This window comes from Corythoichthys intestinalis, chromosome 4 (assembly GCF_030265065.1).
Source record: "Corythoichthys intestinalis isolate RoL2023-P3 chromosome 4, ASM3026506v1, whole genome shotgun sequence".
In the NCBI taxonomy this organism is placed as follows: Eukaryota; Metazoa; Chordata; class Actinopteri; order Syngnathiformes; family Syngnathidae; genus Corythoichthys; species Corythoichthys intestinalis.
The window spans coordinates 28,785,583-28,806,367 of record NC_080398.1 but is presented as its reverse complement, the minus strand read 5'-3'; the positions used below and the strand labels follow the sequence as shown (position 1 = coordinate 28,806,367).

The 20,785-nt window shown below is 40.1% G+C and overlaps 1 protein-coding gene across 4 annotated transcripts in view; it reads right to left on the bottom strand.

The window, feature by feature from the left end:
* pitpnc1b (phosphatidylinositol transfer protein cytoplasmic 1b) overlaps window positions 1–20,785 on the bottom strand; it is a 50,843-nt gene that overhangs the window by 11,175 nt on the left and 18,883 nt on the right. For all 4 annotated transcript variants that reach the window (XM_057834839.1, XM_057834836.1, XM_057834835.1 and 1 more), the window contains exons 6-8: window positions 13,468–13,560; window positions 7,955–8,110; window positions 3,956–4,019 (exon numbers count right to left, since the gene is read on the bottom strand). In XM_057834839.1, the coding sequence (XP_057690822.1) occupies window positions 3,956–4,019; window positions 7,955–8,110; window positions 13,468–13,560 (313 nt within the window). The remainder of the gene's footprint in view (window positions 1–3,955; window positions 4,020–7,954; window positions 8,111–13,467; window positions 13,561–20,785) is intronic.

The following is a 20,785-nucleotide window of genomic DNA, read 5'->3' as shown; positions in this document are numbered from 1 at the left end:
CCAGTTTTGGTTTCCTTTGTGGCTCTGTGCTTACTCTGATAGGCCCATCATTCCAGAATAGCTTCACTTGGGACTCATCAGACCACATGCTCCAGAGTCCAATCAGCGTCCAATCTTTATGCTCTACTCGCAAAAAGGATTGCGTTTCCCCCCCATTAGCCTTCTTAAAAAGTGTTTTTTCTTCAGGCTACACAGCTGTTTATACCCAGTCCCCTGTGCGTGTGTGGAAATGTTCTTACTTTCTCATATTAAACTTCTACTGCAGATTTTTAACATTTCATTACAGCAAACCTTGAAGTAATGACCACGTTTCTTTTTTGTTGTGGCTCAGGCCTATCCATCCGGGTTTTGAATAATGCGTTGAGTGTGCGGTTTTTGACCCAATTCCAGCAGAAAATATAGAGCCGATACTGCCATTAAGCTTTGAGGTGGAAAAACAAAAGTTGGCATTGTCCAAAAACATTGTCATTGTTATAATATCATAGCCCCTGGGTTACGACGTACCTGACTATATGATGCTCTTCCGCCATTTGTCTCCAGTCGTTCTTCTTTTTTTTTTTTTTTTTTAATTTTTTTAAAGTCGCTGAACAGTGTCTTGTCCGCCACTTCTCAGCAATGATAGAATATATTATTTGTCATTCATGGAGGACTTAAAGACTTGTAAGCTGTAATAAGCTACGTTTCTTCTCTTTTACTAAAACATGTTATTAGAAACATAAAATATTGCCATTGATTTAAAAATCAATAATATTCAGTTCATGTTTTGACCTACAGAGGGCGCCATGTTTTATGCGCGCAGTGGACGTTCGGGGTGATTACGTAGTTTGTCACTCACTAGACTGACACTACCGGTCATCTGCAATTCGTTCTACCTGGCAAGACGTCCGACACATGCGCACATTGGGTAAAAGCAGCGAGTATACTATTTGTGTTTTTATTGAGTCTTTTATTACTTTTTCATTGCCTCAAAATACCTTTTGCATGTAAGCATGGTGTTTTCATGTAGTAGCTTTAAAGAAAATGGTTGATCTGTTGACCACATTAGTTACATAGCGTATTTAAACCACCCTTATAACCCTTATGTTTAAGTATTTTCGTACGGCATTTTTCGTATGTTCTGTCTGTATGCATTTAAACAAAACAGGCTGAAAGCGCACAGTAGTACTTTGGGTGTCAGATTCGCCTCTTGTCAGACATTTCGCCGGTGTTGCACATTTTGGCAGAACACCGGTTTTGTCATACTCTCGTTTCATCTCGTCCCATCTTTCCTGTTCAATTAGCTTTTTCTGCTCGTTTTGTGAAATATCGACAGTGCTGTCATCCTCATTAAGTCATTTGCTCCCAAAAACGTGTATGTTCAATTTTTAATTGTTTCAGTGTCCCAAAGACGTATTTATACGTCTTTTATGTTTTTTTTTCACAAGAGACAGCTCTTAAGTTCTGATTCAACTTAGCTCCAAAGCACAATGCTGAAAATCCATTTTAAAGTAATAAAACTGGCCACTGCAGGGCAGTAGCGAATTTGGTAAGACCTGCAACCCGATTCAACGGAACGAATGGCTGGGCCGCACGGCCGGGGCGCCGGCGGAAGACGACCGAATGGACGTTCAGAATGCCAGGCGGCGGATGACCGAGCACAACAATCGGGAGGATGCCCGGGATGCCAGGCGCTGGACAACCGAGCAGAACGACCAGGACCACAAGTGCAGAGGACGATGCCGTTGAGTCCGTGCTGCTCCCCGAGCAGAGCCCACACCGCCGTGCTCGGCCGTTCGTGTCACCTGCACCCTCCAGTGTCCCGCGACTCAGCCGGAAACGCGCACGGCCAAACCAGTTCCCCCCCAGGAACACAAGTTCCCCAGGCGAACTCCGCCACGAGGCAGTGGTCACCACAAAAGAAAGACTCAAAAAAATCCATCTTTACGAGACAGGCGACGATGGGGAAAAGTTTACTCCGGCTGTCGCAGCCACAACAGAGTCATCTCTCAGTTAGTTATGTGTAAATAATTTGTTACTTTGCTATCAAAAGCTCTATTTGTCTTGTTGTTTATGTTATTTTGTAAAAGGAAAACATTATTTAGATGTTTGGGATGTAACTAAAGCAAAAAATAGCTGTGTTAAAGTCAAAGTTTGAAACGATGCGTTTACAAAAAGCTCAATTTCTCTGTTTTTTCATCAGAAATTGGAAAATTTCTCAAACTTTCTAAAGAATGGAAAAGATATGAACTAACTTTTTTTCTGCTGAAAGAAGAGAGTCTAATATTTCTTTTGGTGGGTTCCATGTCTATATAGCAATAAAACAGAATTTTCGATGGGCCTTGCAAAATCAATCAAAATTATATAAACCGGCCAGGAGCGAAGGGGGTTGCACCGGTGGGAGTGAATGAGTAAATGTTCCTCTCCGGTTCAAATTAGAAGGGTTGAACAGATGACATAAGTCACACTCTGGAAACCCGGCAGTGTAACCCAGTGACATTACCGCCCTGTGACGTCAGCAACAATGGAGACCTATTAGTTAAACTAATATTACAAATTGTACAAACAAAAACATCAAGAGGAATTTTAAATATCAAATTATTTGAACTCATAGTAACGTTTATATTTTAAGAACTATAAGTCTTTCTATCTGTGGATCCCTTTAATTTTGTTATTAATTAAATGTTAATGGTTGATCTCTAATTGCATATTGCACATTGTTGCACTCGGACCCGTTTGACATCAAGCCAGCGCTACTGCCAGTTTCGAGCGTTGCTTTCACATTGGGAAGCGGGGTAAACGCCAGTTGACATTACAAGAAGGCAGAGAAAGGGTAAACTGTGCAGGCTTGGTGATGCCCCCTGTTAGCTCGCTATTAGCCCGCTAGCTTATTGAACAGCATTCGTTTTCACCGCTGGACTGGTGGCACTTATAGCTGGCGTTGTTTTCCTTGTTTAATTACCCAAGATTTGGACCGTATTTTCCCCGGTATTACTGTGCAGCCTTTTAGGTAAGTTTTTGTAAGCAAATATGTCCGTATTGATTTATTTAATAGCATTATTGTATGCTCTGTCATGATTGTATTTTCTAAATGTGTGTTCATAGTTTGACGGTGACAAATAAATAAATCACAGTTGTGAGAACTATGGTGTGATTGATGTTAAGCCATCTATCTGTTTATCTATCTATCTATCTATCTATCTATCTATCTATCTATCTATCTATCTATCTATCTATCTATCTATCTATCTATCTATCTATCTATCTATCTATCTATCTATCTATCTATCTATCCATCCATCCATCCATCCATCCATCCATCCATCCATCCATCCATCCATCCATCCATCCATCCATCCATTTTTTTTTTTTACTTTATTTTTTTGTTTTGTTTTTGAACAGTTATTTTGAGATTAAGGGTACTTAAAGGGTTAATTCCGTCTTGCGCAGAAATTTGGGTTACGTTGCTATTTTGTTGAACTTCAATGACAATGCTGTAATTTTGCGTTTTAGATGTCATTTTCAATGTTATAAGCATCACCATTAATGATTTTTTTTTTTTCATTTCCAGTTTCAACACATTGTAATGTCTCTCTTAATCCATGCTGTGCTGTGCGTTCCATTGTGCATGCGTTTGGGGATTTTGCTTGTGTAATGCAATAATGGCAAACAGCATCAATTGAATTTGCCCAAAGGGATAGTGAAGAACAGCTAATTATTATTTCAATTACTATGGACATCTTTTTTCCACGGGATATGACTTCCCACATGATTATTTAAGAAATGTGACGCTACTCATTGCAATGATTCGGGTTAAATAACTTGCTGGCAGCAGTAATTATTCAATGTAATTCTTTTGAATATTTGTTTAGTTAGACTGGGGTGGTGACTTGTTTTTGCATAACTATGAATGCTTAAGGAATAAAGTCATACAAGGACGATATGACCGATGTGTTTTTTTGTGTGTTCTTTGACCCACCGTGCCATTCGTCCACCCAAGCGACTGCTTGCCTGTGACCAATCAGGAGAATGTCGCGGATGTTCTAAAGAAAACAGAGATAACAAGATCATAAAACTCCTCGCCTGTCCATTATGTCACATCCTTTCCCTGTAAATGCACTTGTCCATCAAAACTACGTAATATTTTGTTCTTGGGTTTTTGTGTTTTGGTGTTCATTGTTTTCACAGTGACACCCTAATTAGTATCATCCTCTTAATGTAATAATGGCGACTGGAATAAATATTTCCTTTTCCCTACAAGCCTTGAATTTTGACTGTCTCATTCACACAATCAAGAGTTAACTGCGGAGGCAATTTGAACTTAGTTGTTAACCAAAAGGATTTACCGCATGTTGTAAACAAGATCCCTACCCGGCGTTAAATATGATTTTACGTTATGGGAAGATTTAATGGTCTTTCCTGTAGACTTGGGATGTGATGATTCAACTATGCCACAATGTTGTGTGCCTGTTTATGTTTCAGGGACGTTTGTGAATTATGGGTGAATGTATTCCTCCATAATATTGCTTAGATTTTAGTTTAAACTCCAGTTACACTTGACATAAATAGTGTAGTAACTATAAAATATCTTCTTCCATTTGAAAAAAAACCTCATCAAATTAAATACTTGAAGTATACATAAATCAAATGCTTCAGTTCTCTTAAATAACTTGCTGTTTTGAGTAGAGTTGACCGATGTTATCTGGTTTTCATTATCGGTTTTGGGCCAATATGCATGTTGCCTTCAAAGTGAATGTAGAAGCCTTCTGACTTTGTACAAGGACTGGTCAAAGTGTAGCACAGCAGTTATGCTTATTGACCATTAGATGTCTCCAAACTAATATGCTTGGGATTTGTTATGTGAGCAGACAATTTGCATTCTTGGTGCAAAACTTAAATGAACAACAATGATTGAAAAATAATGAATATGTTAAGTCCGCGGCCGCATCTATCAATATCGGTGTCGGATTTTTGGAGTTGGACAATATCGAGATATCGCTTAAAAGGTCATTATTGGACAACTCTAATTTTGATGACAGGTAGTCCCTGGGTTATGACCAGGGGTCGCGTTAACCGAATATTTTCCGTCGTTGACCGGTTTTTTAAAACGGTGACGGAAAAAACTGAAGTCCGTCCGTCATTTTGACAGGTTGCAATTCACACCCCAGACCACAGGGTGGCGAGTGAGCATATTAATTAGCTATTGTCTCTCTTAATGCATGACGTCGTTGGCTATTCTGTCAGAATATTGTAGCGTCACTGGGTTCTGGCGGCGGCACCGTGATTGACACATCAACGCGAGGTTCTTATTGGTGCACCCGGTGTGCCAGCGCGTCATCCAATTGGTGGACTAGATTGCCGCCTGTGTATAGACCCCAATCACATGACGTCACAACTCCGCCCCCCTGACTGGAGCCGCCATATTGTGCGTCGGCTGTGTTTACACATTACCGCTACGTACACGCCTCCTATTACGGCGTGTTTTTCTGCTCGTTAACATTAATAATCAAAATGGTGAAGGCGTGTGTGGCGGTTGGTTGCAGTAACAGATAAGATAGACGGAGAGACTTGAAGTTCTACCGTATTCTGAGAGACCCGAAGAGGAGAGCGAGATGGACTGCTGTAATTCGACAAGAAATCTGGGCACCAAACGATCACCACAGACTATGTAGTAGTCATTTTATATCTGGTAAGATGCATTTAATATATATTTAGAAGATTTTGGGCTGACAACCACAATTAAGATCATTGTGTGACGTTGGTGATTGGGGTCTATATAGTTGCCTCTTTTTCTTTGGGGGCGGAGTTGTTGTTTTGTTGGTGTTGGCGGTAAGCAGAGTAAAAAGAGGGAGAAAAATACCACGACTTCCGTGTCTAATTTTTCGCCGCCAAGCAAGCGTTACAATATTAATTAAAAATGAATGAAAACTAAATACTATTGAATATGTCATCATTATCATTTTAAAAATTTAATTGACGGGTAAAAATAGATTATGACCGGATTTTTATGACCCTGTCAGTCAAAATGACAGACAACGAAAATGTCTAGCGCAACCTCTGGTTATGACATACACGACTTACATGATTTCGACTTTACGATGCTGGAGTCTCGTCTGTCAAGTTGTCTCCGGTCTTTTTTTTTTTTTTTGTCGCGTAAACAGTCCCTTATTGTGCCTCACAGTATCTTGTTTTTTACTTTACTTCATTAATATGACGTGCTCTATCCTCATTAAACGTGAAGTTGTTCAACTTGACAGACGGCAAACAAGGCAATTGTGGTTTTGAGGTTCTTGACTTCCGTCACTTTTGACAATTTATAAAACTGTAATACACATAAGAATGTACACTTATGTTTAAAACAACACACATTTTAACAATAAAACACTTGACACAAAATAATTGGTCTTTAAAGGGCCATCTAGTCTGATCAATATGTAAATTTAGTAGATTAAATTAGCCTAATTTGCCTAACAAAAGTCTGCTATCGTAAATGCTACGAATGCTAACTTACAATTCTCATAGCAAATCGCTCACACATAACTCCACAAACTGTAGCTAGAAACCTAATCTTAAATGCATACACATACATTATTTTAGCTGAAACAACTTACAGCCTTATGTGGGACAAACCAGAACGTAGCTGTCCTTTATCAATGACGAGTCTGCTCCTCAGTCATACAAGGTGACAGTCCAGCCAGACCCAACGCTGCCACCAGCCGGCAGTGTATCCTCCATCATTAAGCAAAATAGAAGTCTCTTGGACTTTTTAGATAGTTATTTTGTTATTCAGGGATACTTAAAGGGTAAATTCCGACTTAAGCGGAAATTCGGGTGACATCGCCAGCACAGCAACTGAACTCATTTGTAATCCAGGGTCTACTTGTATTCCTAAATCATCAATTGTACGATCGCTGCCAATTAGGGGTGTGACAAAATATCGAAATGGTGATATATCGTGATACTTTGTATCCCAAAAGGTTATTGATATGCTTCTGCCAAGAATCGAGATATCGTTTGAAAAGGCTTCAATGTTGCTAACAAAATCTTCCACCATAATAGTGTCTCTGTTAACTCTAAGGCTCCATTGACGGTGCTCGACGCCCAATCCATTTAGACTGGGAAAGTTCGTTCATTCGAACAACATTCATTCTGTCCGATTTTCAGGGCATTTACAGGTCACTTGGTGTTCATTTTAGGGCATTTACAGGTCATTTTCTGTTGAGTTTGAGTAACTGCCTATTCATCTGGGTGACTCCCAGGTCATTTCCTGTTCTGTAACTCAAAATACACAGGAAGACACCCATAAAATACCCCAAAATCAACAGGAAGTAATTGAACATGAACAGGTAAATGACCTTAAATGGCCCATAATTACCTCATTGCCTGGCATTGGCTGCCACTACCGGCAATAGACGTTCAATCCATTTGAAGTGGGAGGGTTGGCAGCGAATGATTCGTTCATTCGCTGCCACCCTCCCAGTTCAAATGGATTGGACTTCTACTAATGATAAACTCATTCCAATTCACAGCAGAAGCTTGTTTTCTGTGTATTAGTTGTTTGTAAAATATCCTAGATGGATTTGCTGACTGCTGTCGTTGTATCGCCATATCGTCAGATCATCGTTATCGTGAGCTTTGTATCGCAAATCGTATTGTATCGTGAGGTACCATGAGTTTCCCACTCCTACTGCCAATCCCTCCCAGTCAAAATGGAATAGCAGTCTAACGCAGTCAATGGCACTGAAACATGATCTCAGTTAGATTTGACATTGATCTCTGTCTATGGCAATGAATGGGTTAAAAAAAGTACTCCCAATTAACATTGTTACGTAAAGAAACAATCTTGTCTGCTAATTGAAGAAATGCGGCAGATTGAATATGCTTGCACTAATGAATTCAGTAATATTTGAGTGCATGCATAAGCAAAATATTGCCCAAATTCCACTCTTTGTGCATTTAGACAAAAGCTCAGGCTCACTTTGTGTAGGAAATCCTCAGCCATCGTCTGGAGGCCCAACACTTCGAAACTGCACTGCACCCTCTTGTAAGAGCACATGATGGGCTGGTGGTCTTCCCTCCAGCCCTCCTCCAGAGGCCCTCGCTGAGTCTTACTTGACCGCCAGCGAGAGAGGTCCTGCGCAGAGCAAACAGAGGTCTTATAAGAAAACGTGCTGAACGAGCGGAAAATTCGGCCCTCCGAGGCGTGTGAAAGGAATAAGTTTGCCCGCGTGCGAGCATGACGCAGCCCGTAAAGTGTCACTGCATCCTCCAGTGTTGAGGGTGATTACCATGGTGATTTTAATACTCTCGCCGTGCTGTTTAATGTGTGACTCTTGTTTGCTTTTGCTAGTTTGCACGCTTGTTATGATAGCACACGTGACAGTTAAAAGAAATAAGGTAAGCTGCACTCTGAAAATAACTCCGGATTTGGCAGAGTATATGCTTTTTGTACCTTTTTGTTGCACTGGCTTTCCTCTCATCCCCCCTCTGCCGGCCCACCTGGCTGCTATTGCTTTGTCTGTTCTTTACCCCAGCTGAGCACGAGTGGGGAAAACATGCTCTGCACTTAGTAGGAGTTTTGTGACTAATGCCAGAAATCACTCATGTCAGACATTATTATGGTGTCTTTGTACCAGTATATACAGTGCCTTGCAAAAGTATTCGGCCCCCTTGAATCTTGCAACCTTTCGCCACATTTCAGGCTTCAAACATAATGATATGAAATTTAATTTTTTTGTCAAGAATCAACAACAAGTGGGACACAATCGTGAAGTGGAACAACCTTTATTGGATAATTTAAACTTTTTTAACAAATAAAAAACTGAAAAGTGGGGCGTGCAATATTATTCGGCCCCTTTACTTTCAGTGCAGCAAACTCACTCCAGAAGTTCAGTGAGGATCTCTGAATGATCCAATGTTGTCCTAAATGACCGATGATGATAAATAGAATCCAAATGTGTGTAATCAAGTCTCCGTATAAATGCACCTGCTCTGTGATAGTCTCAGGGTTCTGTTTAAGGTGCAGAGAGCATTATGAAAACCAAGGAACACACCAGGCAGGTCCGAGATACTGTTGTGGAGAAGTTTAAAGCCGGATTTGGATACAAAAAGATTTCCCAAGCTTTAAACATCTCAAGGAGCACTGTGCAAGCCATCATATTGAAATGGAAGGAGCATCAGACCACTGCAAATCTACCAAGACCCGGCCGTCCTTCCAAACTTTCTTCTCAAACAAGGAGAAAACTGATGAGAGATGCAGCCAAGAGGCCCATGATCACTCTGGATGAACTGCAGAGATCTACAGCTGAGGTGGGAGAGTCTGTCCATAGGACAACAATCAGTCGTACACTGCACAAATCTGGCCTTTATGGGAGAGTGGCAAGAAGAAAGCCATTTCTCAAAGATATCCATAAAAAGTCTCGTTTAAAGTCACCTAGGAGACACACCAAACATGTGGAAGAAGGTGCTCTGGTCAGATGAAACCAAAATTGAACTTTTTGGCCACAATGCAAAACGATATGTTTGGCGTAAAAGCAACACAGCTCATCACCCTGAACACACCATCCCCACTGTCAAACATGGTGGTGGCAGCATCATGGTTTGGGCCTGCTTTTCTTCAGCAGGGACAGGGAAGATGGTTAAAATTGACGGGAAGATGGATGCAGCCAAATACGGGAACATTCTGGAAGAAAACCTGTTGGTATCTGCACAAGACCTGAGACTGGGACGGAGATTTATCTTCCAACAGGACAATGATCCAAAACATAAAGCCAAATCTACAATGGAATGGTTAAAAAATAAACATATCTAGGTGTTAGAATGGCCAAGTCAAAGTCCAGATCTGAATCCAATCGAGAATCTGTGGAAAGAGCTGAAGACTGCTGTTCACAAACACTCTCCATCCAAACCTCACTGAGCTCGAGCTGTTTTGCAAGGAAGAATGGGCAACAATGTCAGTCTCTCGATGTGCAAAACTGATAGAAACATACCCCAAGCGACTTGCAGCTGTAATTGGAGCAAAAGGTGGCGCTACAAAGTATTAACGCAAGGGGGCCGAATAATATTGCACGCCCCACTTTTCAGTTTTTTATTTGTTAAAAAAGTTGAAATTATCCAATAAATTTTGTTCCACTTCACGATTGTGTCCCACTTGTTGTTGATTCTTGACAAAAAATTCAAATTTTATATCTTTATGTTTGAAGCCTGAAATGTAGCGAAAGGTTGCAAGGTTCAAGGGGGCCGAATACTTTTGCAAGGCACTGTATTTATGGCTTACCAGTCTTAATGTTTTATCTTTGAGTGGGACCGAAAGGGGTTGGTTGTCACAATCATTTCGAACGTTTGATCACTGCCAGCCCCCTCAGTCGCATTTTTGATAATTTCATTGCCCAACACCATCCTCTGGTGTTTGAGTTATCACAAGTGTTACAACCAACCCCGTTCTTCCCCTATTAGCAGGGCCAGCCCAGGCCATTTGGGGGCCCTAGGCAAAATAATGCCAAGGGGCCCATATTTTTGTAAAAATGTATTAAAATTGTAACTTTATGTGCATCTTTATTGATTCTTGATCTCATAACTATGTACACGACATTGCCAAGCATTACCTTGAATTGTACATTTGGAGAAATAATCATCTTGTGAAGAGGACGGCACTCCACCTCCAATTCCAAGATACTTCTCAGTAGCTCCTTTGAATCATCCAAAGTACAAAATATGATTCCATGGAACAAAATTCACCCCAGGAAAATATTCGTCAATAAAAACGTGTACGGGAGTGCACAACTAATTAAGTAGATTCACCGTAGGCATACATGGCATACTACTTGATAATAATGTCCGATATAAATGAAATGACTATCTACGTCTACACTAGGACAGATAATTTTCTTCAGGGCATTTTGCCGACTATTTTATACCTGTCCACACTTCGTTTAAGGTGCGTTTAAGGGCCGTCCCGCTTCTGCGAGGTACGCCTGCAATTGTGCAAACTACGCATGCGTAAAAAGGAGAATCCTCATGTGTTACACATCGCCCGCTCGATTTATCTCTGAAACGGAAACTCATTCCTAGCCCACGGAAAATTTTGAAATTACTACTCCTTCTAGACTGTCATTATTTTGTGATCACTGTTTTTTTCGTGATCGCAATTAAACGCATCACACAGGAGCGAGAGTGGTAGGGAAAGCACGCTCTGCTTTTACGTGCAGGCGCCATGTTGTGATCGAAATAAATCTTTATAAAACAACAGAAGCCTGATATCATTACTTGGGATGTTACAATCAATGCTCAGCTGCGCTCTCACCACTTGGAAAATAACAAATATAAGCATACGGTGTGGCGCTGCGTATATTTCCCGGAGTGCTTGTGCATAACAGTGGCGATCTTGGAAGTGGCAACAGTTTTGACAGGCAGAAATGTCTGATCGCGAGCCTCTTTGACTGGGGGTACCACACAGGTCACTTTTTGGGGTTTAATTTTCCTCTACGCATTTTTATATACAGTACTCATGTTCAGTCGGCATTGAGTTGGGAGGGGCCAGCCCCGCGGCTGGCTGATCGGAGACAACTCAGGAGATGAGCTCTGTAAAAAATGCCCATCTCCACCTCTTCTGCGATGGGAGGACCCCAAATGGGCACTGAATTGAAGCATATTATTGAGACGTAGTTTGAAGGTTCAAGAAAAATGTATGGAAAAGAAAAGAGCAGGAATGCCACGTCGTGATCGTCCGCCTCCATTGTCATGCCGCACTAAAAACAGCGACGGCATGATGTCCCTTGCGGAGTATCCGAATGTTGTATGGTGACAGCAGTCAATATTAGGCGGAGCGTAGTTGGCGGGTAACATTACCCCCTCACAACTAATCCTGATAATAAGCATACTAGTGTCACCGACAGGTGGTATAGTCCAAGTAATTACACGTTTAAGGCCATTATCCGTCCTAGTTTAGACGTAGCCTTACTCAACAACAACAACAACATGCTTTATTACCTTGATACTGTTGTTTCTTTTTTCTCCGATTTTCTTCTTCTTTCCTTTCTCTGCTCCAGAAGGATAAATTCTCTTCGACATATTCGTGCATCTATTTTCCAAGCAAGTTTGAGCACCAATCATCGCAAAGCAGGCTTAACGTCACTCCCCAGGTTGCCAGATTGTAAGGACAAGAAAATGGATGTTTGCATAGATAAACGGCAATGCGCGCCACATTATTCACGATGCTCTGTTAACAACGTATAAAATGAGGTTGCCAAACTGGGGCCCTCTTAGTGGTGGCCCTAAGCAGCTGCATAGTCTGCATATAGGCTGGGGTTGGCCTTGCCTATTAGTGAACATAAAGTGAAAAAGTAATGTACAGTGATCCATCGCGACTTTGTGGTGCATCACTGGGTTTTAAAAACTTTTCATCAAAAATCAAAACGAAAAAAATACATGTTGTTTCATTTTGAGGCGTAAGACGCATTGTTTCGCAGCAAGGCAAACAGGACTCAGAGGCTTTGTACATACAAGGTTTGTGATTGGTTCCTGCTGCGAGATTGACAAATGAGAGCACCAATGACCACCATTGCAGTCCTTCCCATTATGATCAACCGATAAGACCGCCAATAAGAGTGGCTTCTTCCCGTGAGTTGATTGGCTGTGTACCGTTGCAGCTTCCTCTATGCTGATTGACAAATAAGAGGACAAATGAGGAGTGGATTTATCTCGTGAGCTAGTTGTTGCACACATCGCAGCCACGCCCAGCCTCTTACCTTGTTCTATCTCCAGTCTGACAGGGAAATTTCAACTAGAGGACCTCCCGGGTCCTTTTCAGCAGTACTTTTCACTATTTTAACCCAGTTAAAGAGTAGCCAAAGCCCACTACAAACCTCCACAACCTCCAGGGGAGTTTTAACCTTTTATTCCCAAAAACAGAGCACTATGTCCCCGCCAAACACCTCCAGGACCTCCAAGGGGATATTCGGCAATACTTTTCACCTTTTTTTTACCCGCTTTGAGAACACCCAAAGCTCACTACAAACCTCCAACACTTCATGAGTTTTAGCAACTTTTACCCACAAATGGCCCACTCTATCCCCTCAAAAAACCTCCGGGGTCATTTTCAGAAGTACTTTTACCCATTTTTACCCACTTTTAGAGTACCCAAAGCCTGCAACGACCCTCCAACAACTCCGGGGAAATTTTAAGTTTTATTTTCCCTGCAACTGAAGCATCATATACCTGCTACACGCTCTCTTCACTTGTGACTGGACCTATACAACATCCAGGAGATGTGCCAAGTCCCCCCCATGCATCACGCAGGTAGTGTAATTAAATCTTACATTGCGGATTTTCACTTTTCGTGTGGGGTTCTGGTCCCCATTAATTGCAAAAAATGTGGGATCACTGTACTGTAAAAAAAAAAAAAAAAAAAGACAACTGCTGTACATCCTATTTTGATGAATTATTAAGGCTAATTGTTGTTTATTTTTATTTGTGTAATAAAACAGAACACACCTCTGACTCTTTGTAGTGTTTTTCAGGAATGGGGTCACTCAGGATATCCAGGTAACTCACATTCTCCGTAGATGTTGGCGTGTCCATGAACACCTTTGTCCAAAATAGATAAAAGCATGTCAGAAAAAACACACAAAAGACCCGAAAATGTCGGTTGGTGTCGTTAAATTTTTAAAAAATGGAGCGTAATTCCCATTTCAGAATTGTGTTTCAGGGCAAAAGTACACTGGAGTAGAAAAAAGAGACATTGATTTAGAGAAGGTTGTATTTTAGAGACCCAATCTGGACCAAAATATAGAAATTTGAACTTGTTAGACAGACATCAGCTCGGTCGATGTGCCCTTGCGAAATGGTTGCGGCAAAACTACATTTTGACATCTCTGCCTCGATGCCCATGTACAGCGTGTAATATCGTACAAAAAAACATGAGTGTGAATTGATTTTCACCGAAGGGATCATACAAGGTAGCAAAAGGAAAAAAAACAGGAGAACTCCGCTGCAAATAAACTTGGAAAAATAATATCTTTTACCTGGAGAAAATATGAATACTTTATGTACTTTTAGCTGACTTTGTTTCAAATGAACCCAAATGTGTTGCTTTATGTTGTTTATTGGGTAAAGTTCTATAAGAATCCCCTTTACAAGTACAATTTATCCATACTTTGGTGTGATTGAATCACAAAGAATGGATTGATACAGTGGGGCAAATAAGTATTTAGTCAACCACTAATTGTGCAAGTTCTCCCACTTGAAAATATTAGAGAGGCCTGTAATTGTCGCCATGGGTAAACCTCCACCATGAGAGACAGAATGTGGAAAAAAAACCCAAACAGAAAATCACATTTTTGATTTTTAAAGAACTTATTTGCAAATCATGGTGGAAAATAAGTATTTGGTCAATACCAAAAGTTAATCTCAACACTTTGTTATGTACCCTTTGTTGGCAATAACGGAGGCCAAATGTTTTCTGTAACTCTTCACAAGCATTTCACACATTGTTGCTGGTATTTTGGCCCATTCCTCCATGCAGATCTCCTCTAGAGCAGTGATGTTTTGAGGCAATCGTTGGGCAACACGGACTTTCAACTCCCTTCACAGATTTTCTATGGGGTTGAGATCTGGAGACTGGCTAGGCCACTCCAGGACCTTGAATTGCTTCTTACGAAGCCACTCCTTTGTTGCCCTGGCTGTGTGTTTGGGATCATTGTCATGCTGAAAGACCCAGCCACGTCTCATCTTCAATGCCCTTGCTGATGGAAGGAGATATTCACTCAAAATCTCTCGATACATGGCCCCATTCATTCTTTCCTTTACACAGATCAGTCGTCCTGGTCCCTTTGCAGAAAAACAGCCACAAAGCATGATTTGTTTCCACCCCCATGCTTCACAGTGGGTATGGTGTTCTTCGGATTCAATTCAGTATTCTTTCACCTCCAAACACGAGAACCTGTGTTTCTACCAAAAAGTTTTATTTATATTATCTGACCATAACACATTCTCCCCGTCCTCTTCTGGATCATCCAAATGCTTTCTAGCGAACCGCAGACGGGCCTGGACGTGTACTGGCTTCAGCAGGGGGACACATCTGGCAGTGCAGGATTTGAGTCCCTGGCGGCGCATTGTGTTACTGATAGTAGCATTTGTTATTGTGGTCCCAGCTCTCTGTAGGTCATTCACTAGGTCCCCTCGTGTTGTTCTGGGATTTTTGCTCCCCGTTCTTGTTATCATTTTGATGCCACGGGGTGAGATCTTGCATGGAGCCCCAGATAGAGGGAGATTATCAGTGGTCTTGTATGTCTTGCATTTTCTAATAATTGCTCCCACAGTTGATTTCTTTACACCAAGCGTTTTACCTATTGCAGATTCAGTCTGGTGCAGGTCTACAATTTTGTCTCTGGTGTCCTTCGACAACTCTTTGGTCTCAGCCATAGTGGAGTTTGGAGTGTGACTGACTGAGAGTGTGGACAGGTATCTTTTACACCGATAATGAGTTAAAACAGGTGCCATTAATACAGGTAATGAGTGGAGCCTCGTTAGACCTCTTTAGAAGAAGTTAGACCTCTTTGACAGCCAGAAATCTTGCTTATTTGTAGGTGACCAAATACTTATTTTCCACTCTAATTTGGAAAGAAAATCTTTAAAAATCAAACAACGTGATCTTCTGGGTTTTTTTTCTTCTTTTTTTCTCCACATTCTGTCTCTCATGGCTGAGGTTTACCCATGTTGACAAATACAGGCCTCTCCAATCTTTTCAAGTAGGAGAACTTGCACAATTGGTGGTTAAATAAATACTTGTTATTTCCCCCAATGTATGCTGGGTGCGACACAAAAAGTGCCCCCTAAAAGCTGTTTTCTTTGTTTTATTGATTGTTCAACTAAAGATTTGGATTTAAAATGATTCATCCCCTTTCACAATACAGCATCCATAAGTTGTAAAAGCGTCCAAGAGGAGGATTTTTTTTTTTTTTTAAAACATAGAATAGTGTTTCCTCAAGATTGACTGGTAAAACCTAAAATAACAAACCCAACAGAAAACAGAAACAAAAAAGTGTATTTATTTATTCTATTTTTTTCTAGTTCCTTAGACACACTCACCTTGAATAATTGTATACGAATACAAAAAATAAAAATCATTAACACAATTTGAGTCCCATCCCATTTCTCACTGTCATTTCCAGCCAGATGATATACTGTACATTCACACATATTAAAATTTACTTTTAACCAAATATTTGGCTATGGATTTATTATTATCTGGCACACGGCCAGTTTTCTCAGCACACGTGAGACTCAACATTTGTGCGTGCAAAGAGTTTCTTTGCTCTCTGATGCCAACATTTTATCACAGCAATAACAATCAACACTAATAATTACAACTCAGCTCGTCTAGTAAATGAAAACAGCTCATACAGCAGTTTGTGCTTTTTGTTATCTTTGGAACTCGTTCAGTGCTGTTGACGGTGATAGATGTTGAATCCATTTTTACTGGGAGGGCTGGCAGTGAACATTGACAGTGCTTGAACAGTATTATAGAAATCACAGGTGTGAAACTCTGGCCCACCACTCATTTTGTGGGCCCTTTAAATTTAATGATGTGCATTGACTTCATGTTTCTTACTATAATATACGTTCTTATAACATTTCTGTAGTCTTTGAGGAAAGACTGAGGACACCATAAGTAAATACTTTAAAAAGTTTAAGAAAAAAAAAGAATATTTACTTTTTTTTCAGTTTTTGAAATGTAAAAACAAAAAAATTTACTTTTTGCCCCATTATTTTTTTTAGATGAAAATAAAGGTAACTATGTTTTAAAAAACTAAAATAAAGAAGAAATGAGAAAAATACTTGGCATTAATGTGTTCAAAAAGAGGATCTTTAAGTCTCTACAAAAAATCAATTATCAAAATAGTTTTTAATACATTTGATAATTAATCAATCATTTGTCAATAATTAAATTTATTATGTGGCCCTCCGATGAAACTAAACCGTTGCCCATGACATATGGAACACCAAAAGGGTCAAAATTAGATGAATAAAAACAACAGTTTGAAATAAACATTATTTTGATACATAAAAGATTGTATATTATGGCCCTTAAATTGTAAAATAAGGTAATATTGTCAGAAAAAAGATTATACAAGATAAAAATCGTTTTTACAAAAAGTTTTTTATTTTATTTTATAATGCCTTTTCCACAATAGCCTTTTTATTTCACAATGTCGTTTTTAGGCACAATGAGATTTTACAAGATAAAAACCGTTTTTGGCAGTCATTCTTTAATAATGTCTTTTTCCACAATGGCCTTTTTATTTCATAATGTTGTTTTTCAGCACAATGAAGCGTGTGCTGTCAATCAAATACATAAGGCGGAGTATTGACTAGATAGGCCTGCTGCGCTAGCATTTGGTAACAACGATGAACTTTTAGGGTAAACTTCCAGAAAGCCTCTGATCAAAAACACATTGCTGCTGAATTCCTCGCTCAGGCTGAGGTGAAAGCCATTCATTACCGTCCAACCGGTTCACAAATTCTCTGAGTAACTTTGAAAGTGACGCTACGAAATGCTAGCGCAGCTTTTCGGACTCCACGATCCATCCAGCCAATCACTTAACTGACTCCGCCATGTGTACACTGCTGGCCAAAAGTATTGGCACCCCTGCAATTCTGTCAGATAATGCTCAATTCTCCCAGAAAATGATTGGAATTACAAATCCTTTGGTAGTAATATCTTCATTAATATTACTTGCAATAAAAAACACAAAAAAAGAATGGAAAAAAAAACAACAAAAACATTATCATTTCACACAAAACTGAAAAAATGGGCCGGACAAAAGTAATGACACCCTTTGAAAAATCATGTGATGCTTCTCTAATTTGTGTAATTAACAGCACCTGTTACTTACCTGTGGCACATAACAGGTGGTGGCAATAACTAAATCAGACTTACAGCCAGTTAAAATGGATTAAAGTTGACTCAACCTCTGTCCTGTTTCTTTGTATGTACTAGAGGTGGGAATCTTTGGGCACATAACGATTCGATTACGATTACAATTCAGAGGATCCAATTCGATTATAAACCGATTATTGACCCCCCCTCGCAACCCCCCACCCCGCGCGTTTAATGTGTTGTACATTAGTTCCAAATTGTTCAAAAATCCTCTCAGGCTAAACCAAATTAATATTTCATCATCAAGTTAACAGTTAGAAACAGTAAATAAAATACTCCAGTCCCCATTCTGTATCAGCAGTTTTAAACTACATTCAATTAATTTAATGATGTGAATCAAACGTTAAAGTTGTTCAAATTGCTATCGTTATTCCATAATTTCCCTTCCGTCTACTTTCGACATGTCAATGTTTTAAAACTGTTTCTTCATTTAAAGATAGATTCAAGTCAAGATTTTGTCGATTTAGGAGTATTTTAGATAAAACGTTATTTAGATTCGCTGCAACAGAGCCTTCTAGAGAAGTCTACTGCTTTAAGATGGCGGCTGTTTACAACGCGGCAACTAGTAAACGGCAAGTCTGTAACTTTGCATCAAGGTCTCTTTATCTGTTTTAACACCGCCGTCTGTCATTTTGCATCTAGTTCTACATATATGTGATATCTGTTATAGCCGTATGTGTCTGTATGTTTTTAGCAACTAGCAACTGGGCGTTGTTTGAAGCAGCTGTCGGCCATAGTCAAGTATTATTGTTTTTTTATCTGGCGGCATGCGTTGTACATGATATTTACTCTCGGTCCGTTCTTCATTGCGTCCCGAAGACCGCGCTGACTGTGTTTTAGTTCTGCTTTACCTGGTATAATTCAATAATCGGAATTTTGATGTTGTGAATCGTTCTCGAATCTTTCACGGCCGAATCGCGAATAATCTAAGAATCGGAAATTTTGCACGCCTCTAGTATGTACCACAGTGAGCATGGAGAAAAGAAAGAAGACCAAAGAACTGTCTGAGGATTTGAGAAGCAAAAATGTGAGGAAGCATGGGAAATCTCAAGGCTACAAGTCCATCCTCAAAGACTTGAATGTTCCTGTGTCTACCGTGCGCAGTGTCATCAATAAGTGTAAAGCCCATGGCACTGTGGCTAAACTCCCTAGATGTGAATGGAAAAGAAAATTGACGAAAGATTTCAACGAAAGATTGTGCGGATGGTGGATAAAAAACCTCAACAGCAGTCCGAGGGTACAACAGTGTCAACCCGTACTATCCTTCGGCGTCTGAATGAAAAGGGACTCTATGGTAGGATACCTAGGGAGAGCCCACTTCTGAACCAGAAACATAAAAAAGCCAGGCTGGAGTTTGCCAAAACTTACATGAGAAAGACAAAAACGTTTTGGAAGAATGTTCTCTGGTCAGATAACATGAATAGAGTTTTTTGGGAAAAGGCATCAACATAGAGTTTCCAGGAAAAAAAAAAACGAGGCCTTCAAAGAAAAGAAAACGGTCCCCCTGGTCAAACATGGCAAAGGTTCCCTGATGTTTTGGGGTTGCTTTGCTAGCTCTGGCACTGGACTGCTTGACAGTGTGCATGGCATTATGAAATATGAAGACTATCAACAAATCTTGCAGCATAATGTAGGGCCCAGTGTGAAAAAGCTTGGTGTCCCTCAGAGGTCATGGGTCTTCCAGCAGGACAATGACCCAAAACACACTTCAAAAAGCACTAGAAAAAGCTTTGAGAGAAAGCACTTGAGACTTCTAAAATGACCAGCAATGAGTCAGACCTGAATCTCATAGAATACATGTGGAGAGATCTGAAAATGGCAGTTTGGAGACGGCACCCTTCAAATCTCAGAGACCTGGAGCAGTTGGCCAAAAGAATGGTCTAAAATTCCAGCAGAGCATTGTAACAGTCTCATTGATGGATATCGGAAGCGGTTGTTCGCAGTTATTTTGTCTAAAGGTTGTGCTACCAATTATTAGGCTGAGGGTGCCAATACTTTTATCCGGCCCATTTTTGGAGTTTTGTGTGAAATGATAATGATTTTTTTTTCATTCTCTTTTGTGTTTTTCATTGCAAGCAAAATAAATGAAGATATTACTACCAAAGCATTTGTAATTGCAATCATTTTCATGGAGAAATTGAGCATTATCCGACAGAATTGCAGGGGTGCCAATACTTTTGGCCAGCAGTGTATTTGATTGACAGCACACACCTCATTGTGCTGGAAAACAAGATTATGAAATAAAAGGCCATTGTGGAAAAAGACATTTAAAAAATGACTGCGAAAAAAAAAAATCTTTTAAAATCTCATTGTGCTGAAAAAGAACATTATGGGAAAAAAAAAAAGCTTTTTATCTTTTGAAATCCTTTTTAATAATAATATTACTGTATTTTTCGGACTATAAGTCACAGTTTTTTTCCCCCACACTTTGGCTGGGGGTGCAACTTATACTCAAGAGCGACTTATGTGTGAAATTATTAACACATTATGATATCATTTCACATGTTATTTTGGTGTTTTGGAGTGACACTGATGGTTTGGTAAACTTGTTAGCATGTTCTTTATGCTATAGTTATCTGAATAATTCTTAATAGCTATGGCCACTTAGTGTTCTGCCTTTGGCAATGTCTGTTCAATTGTATTATTGACTTTTTTATATTGAAATGCATGCTTTTAGTTTGTGGCGCTTTCACGCCCACGTGAGGGCGCACTCGCACTTGTTTACGTGAAGAAGACCACTCACACGCCAGAAGCAGACGGACAGCTACGCAGCTTGAGTGAGTAGGCGAGTTAGCGAGAGAGAAACATGGCTGCGAATCTCCGTTCATTGTTTGTGCTTGAGGCAACGCTTGTGTGTATCATCTATTCTGT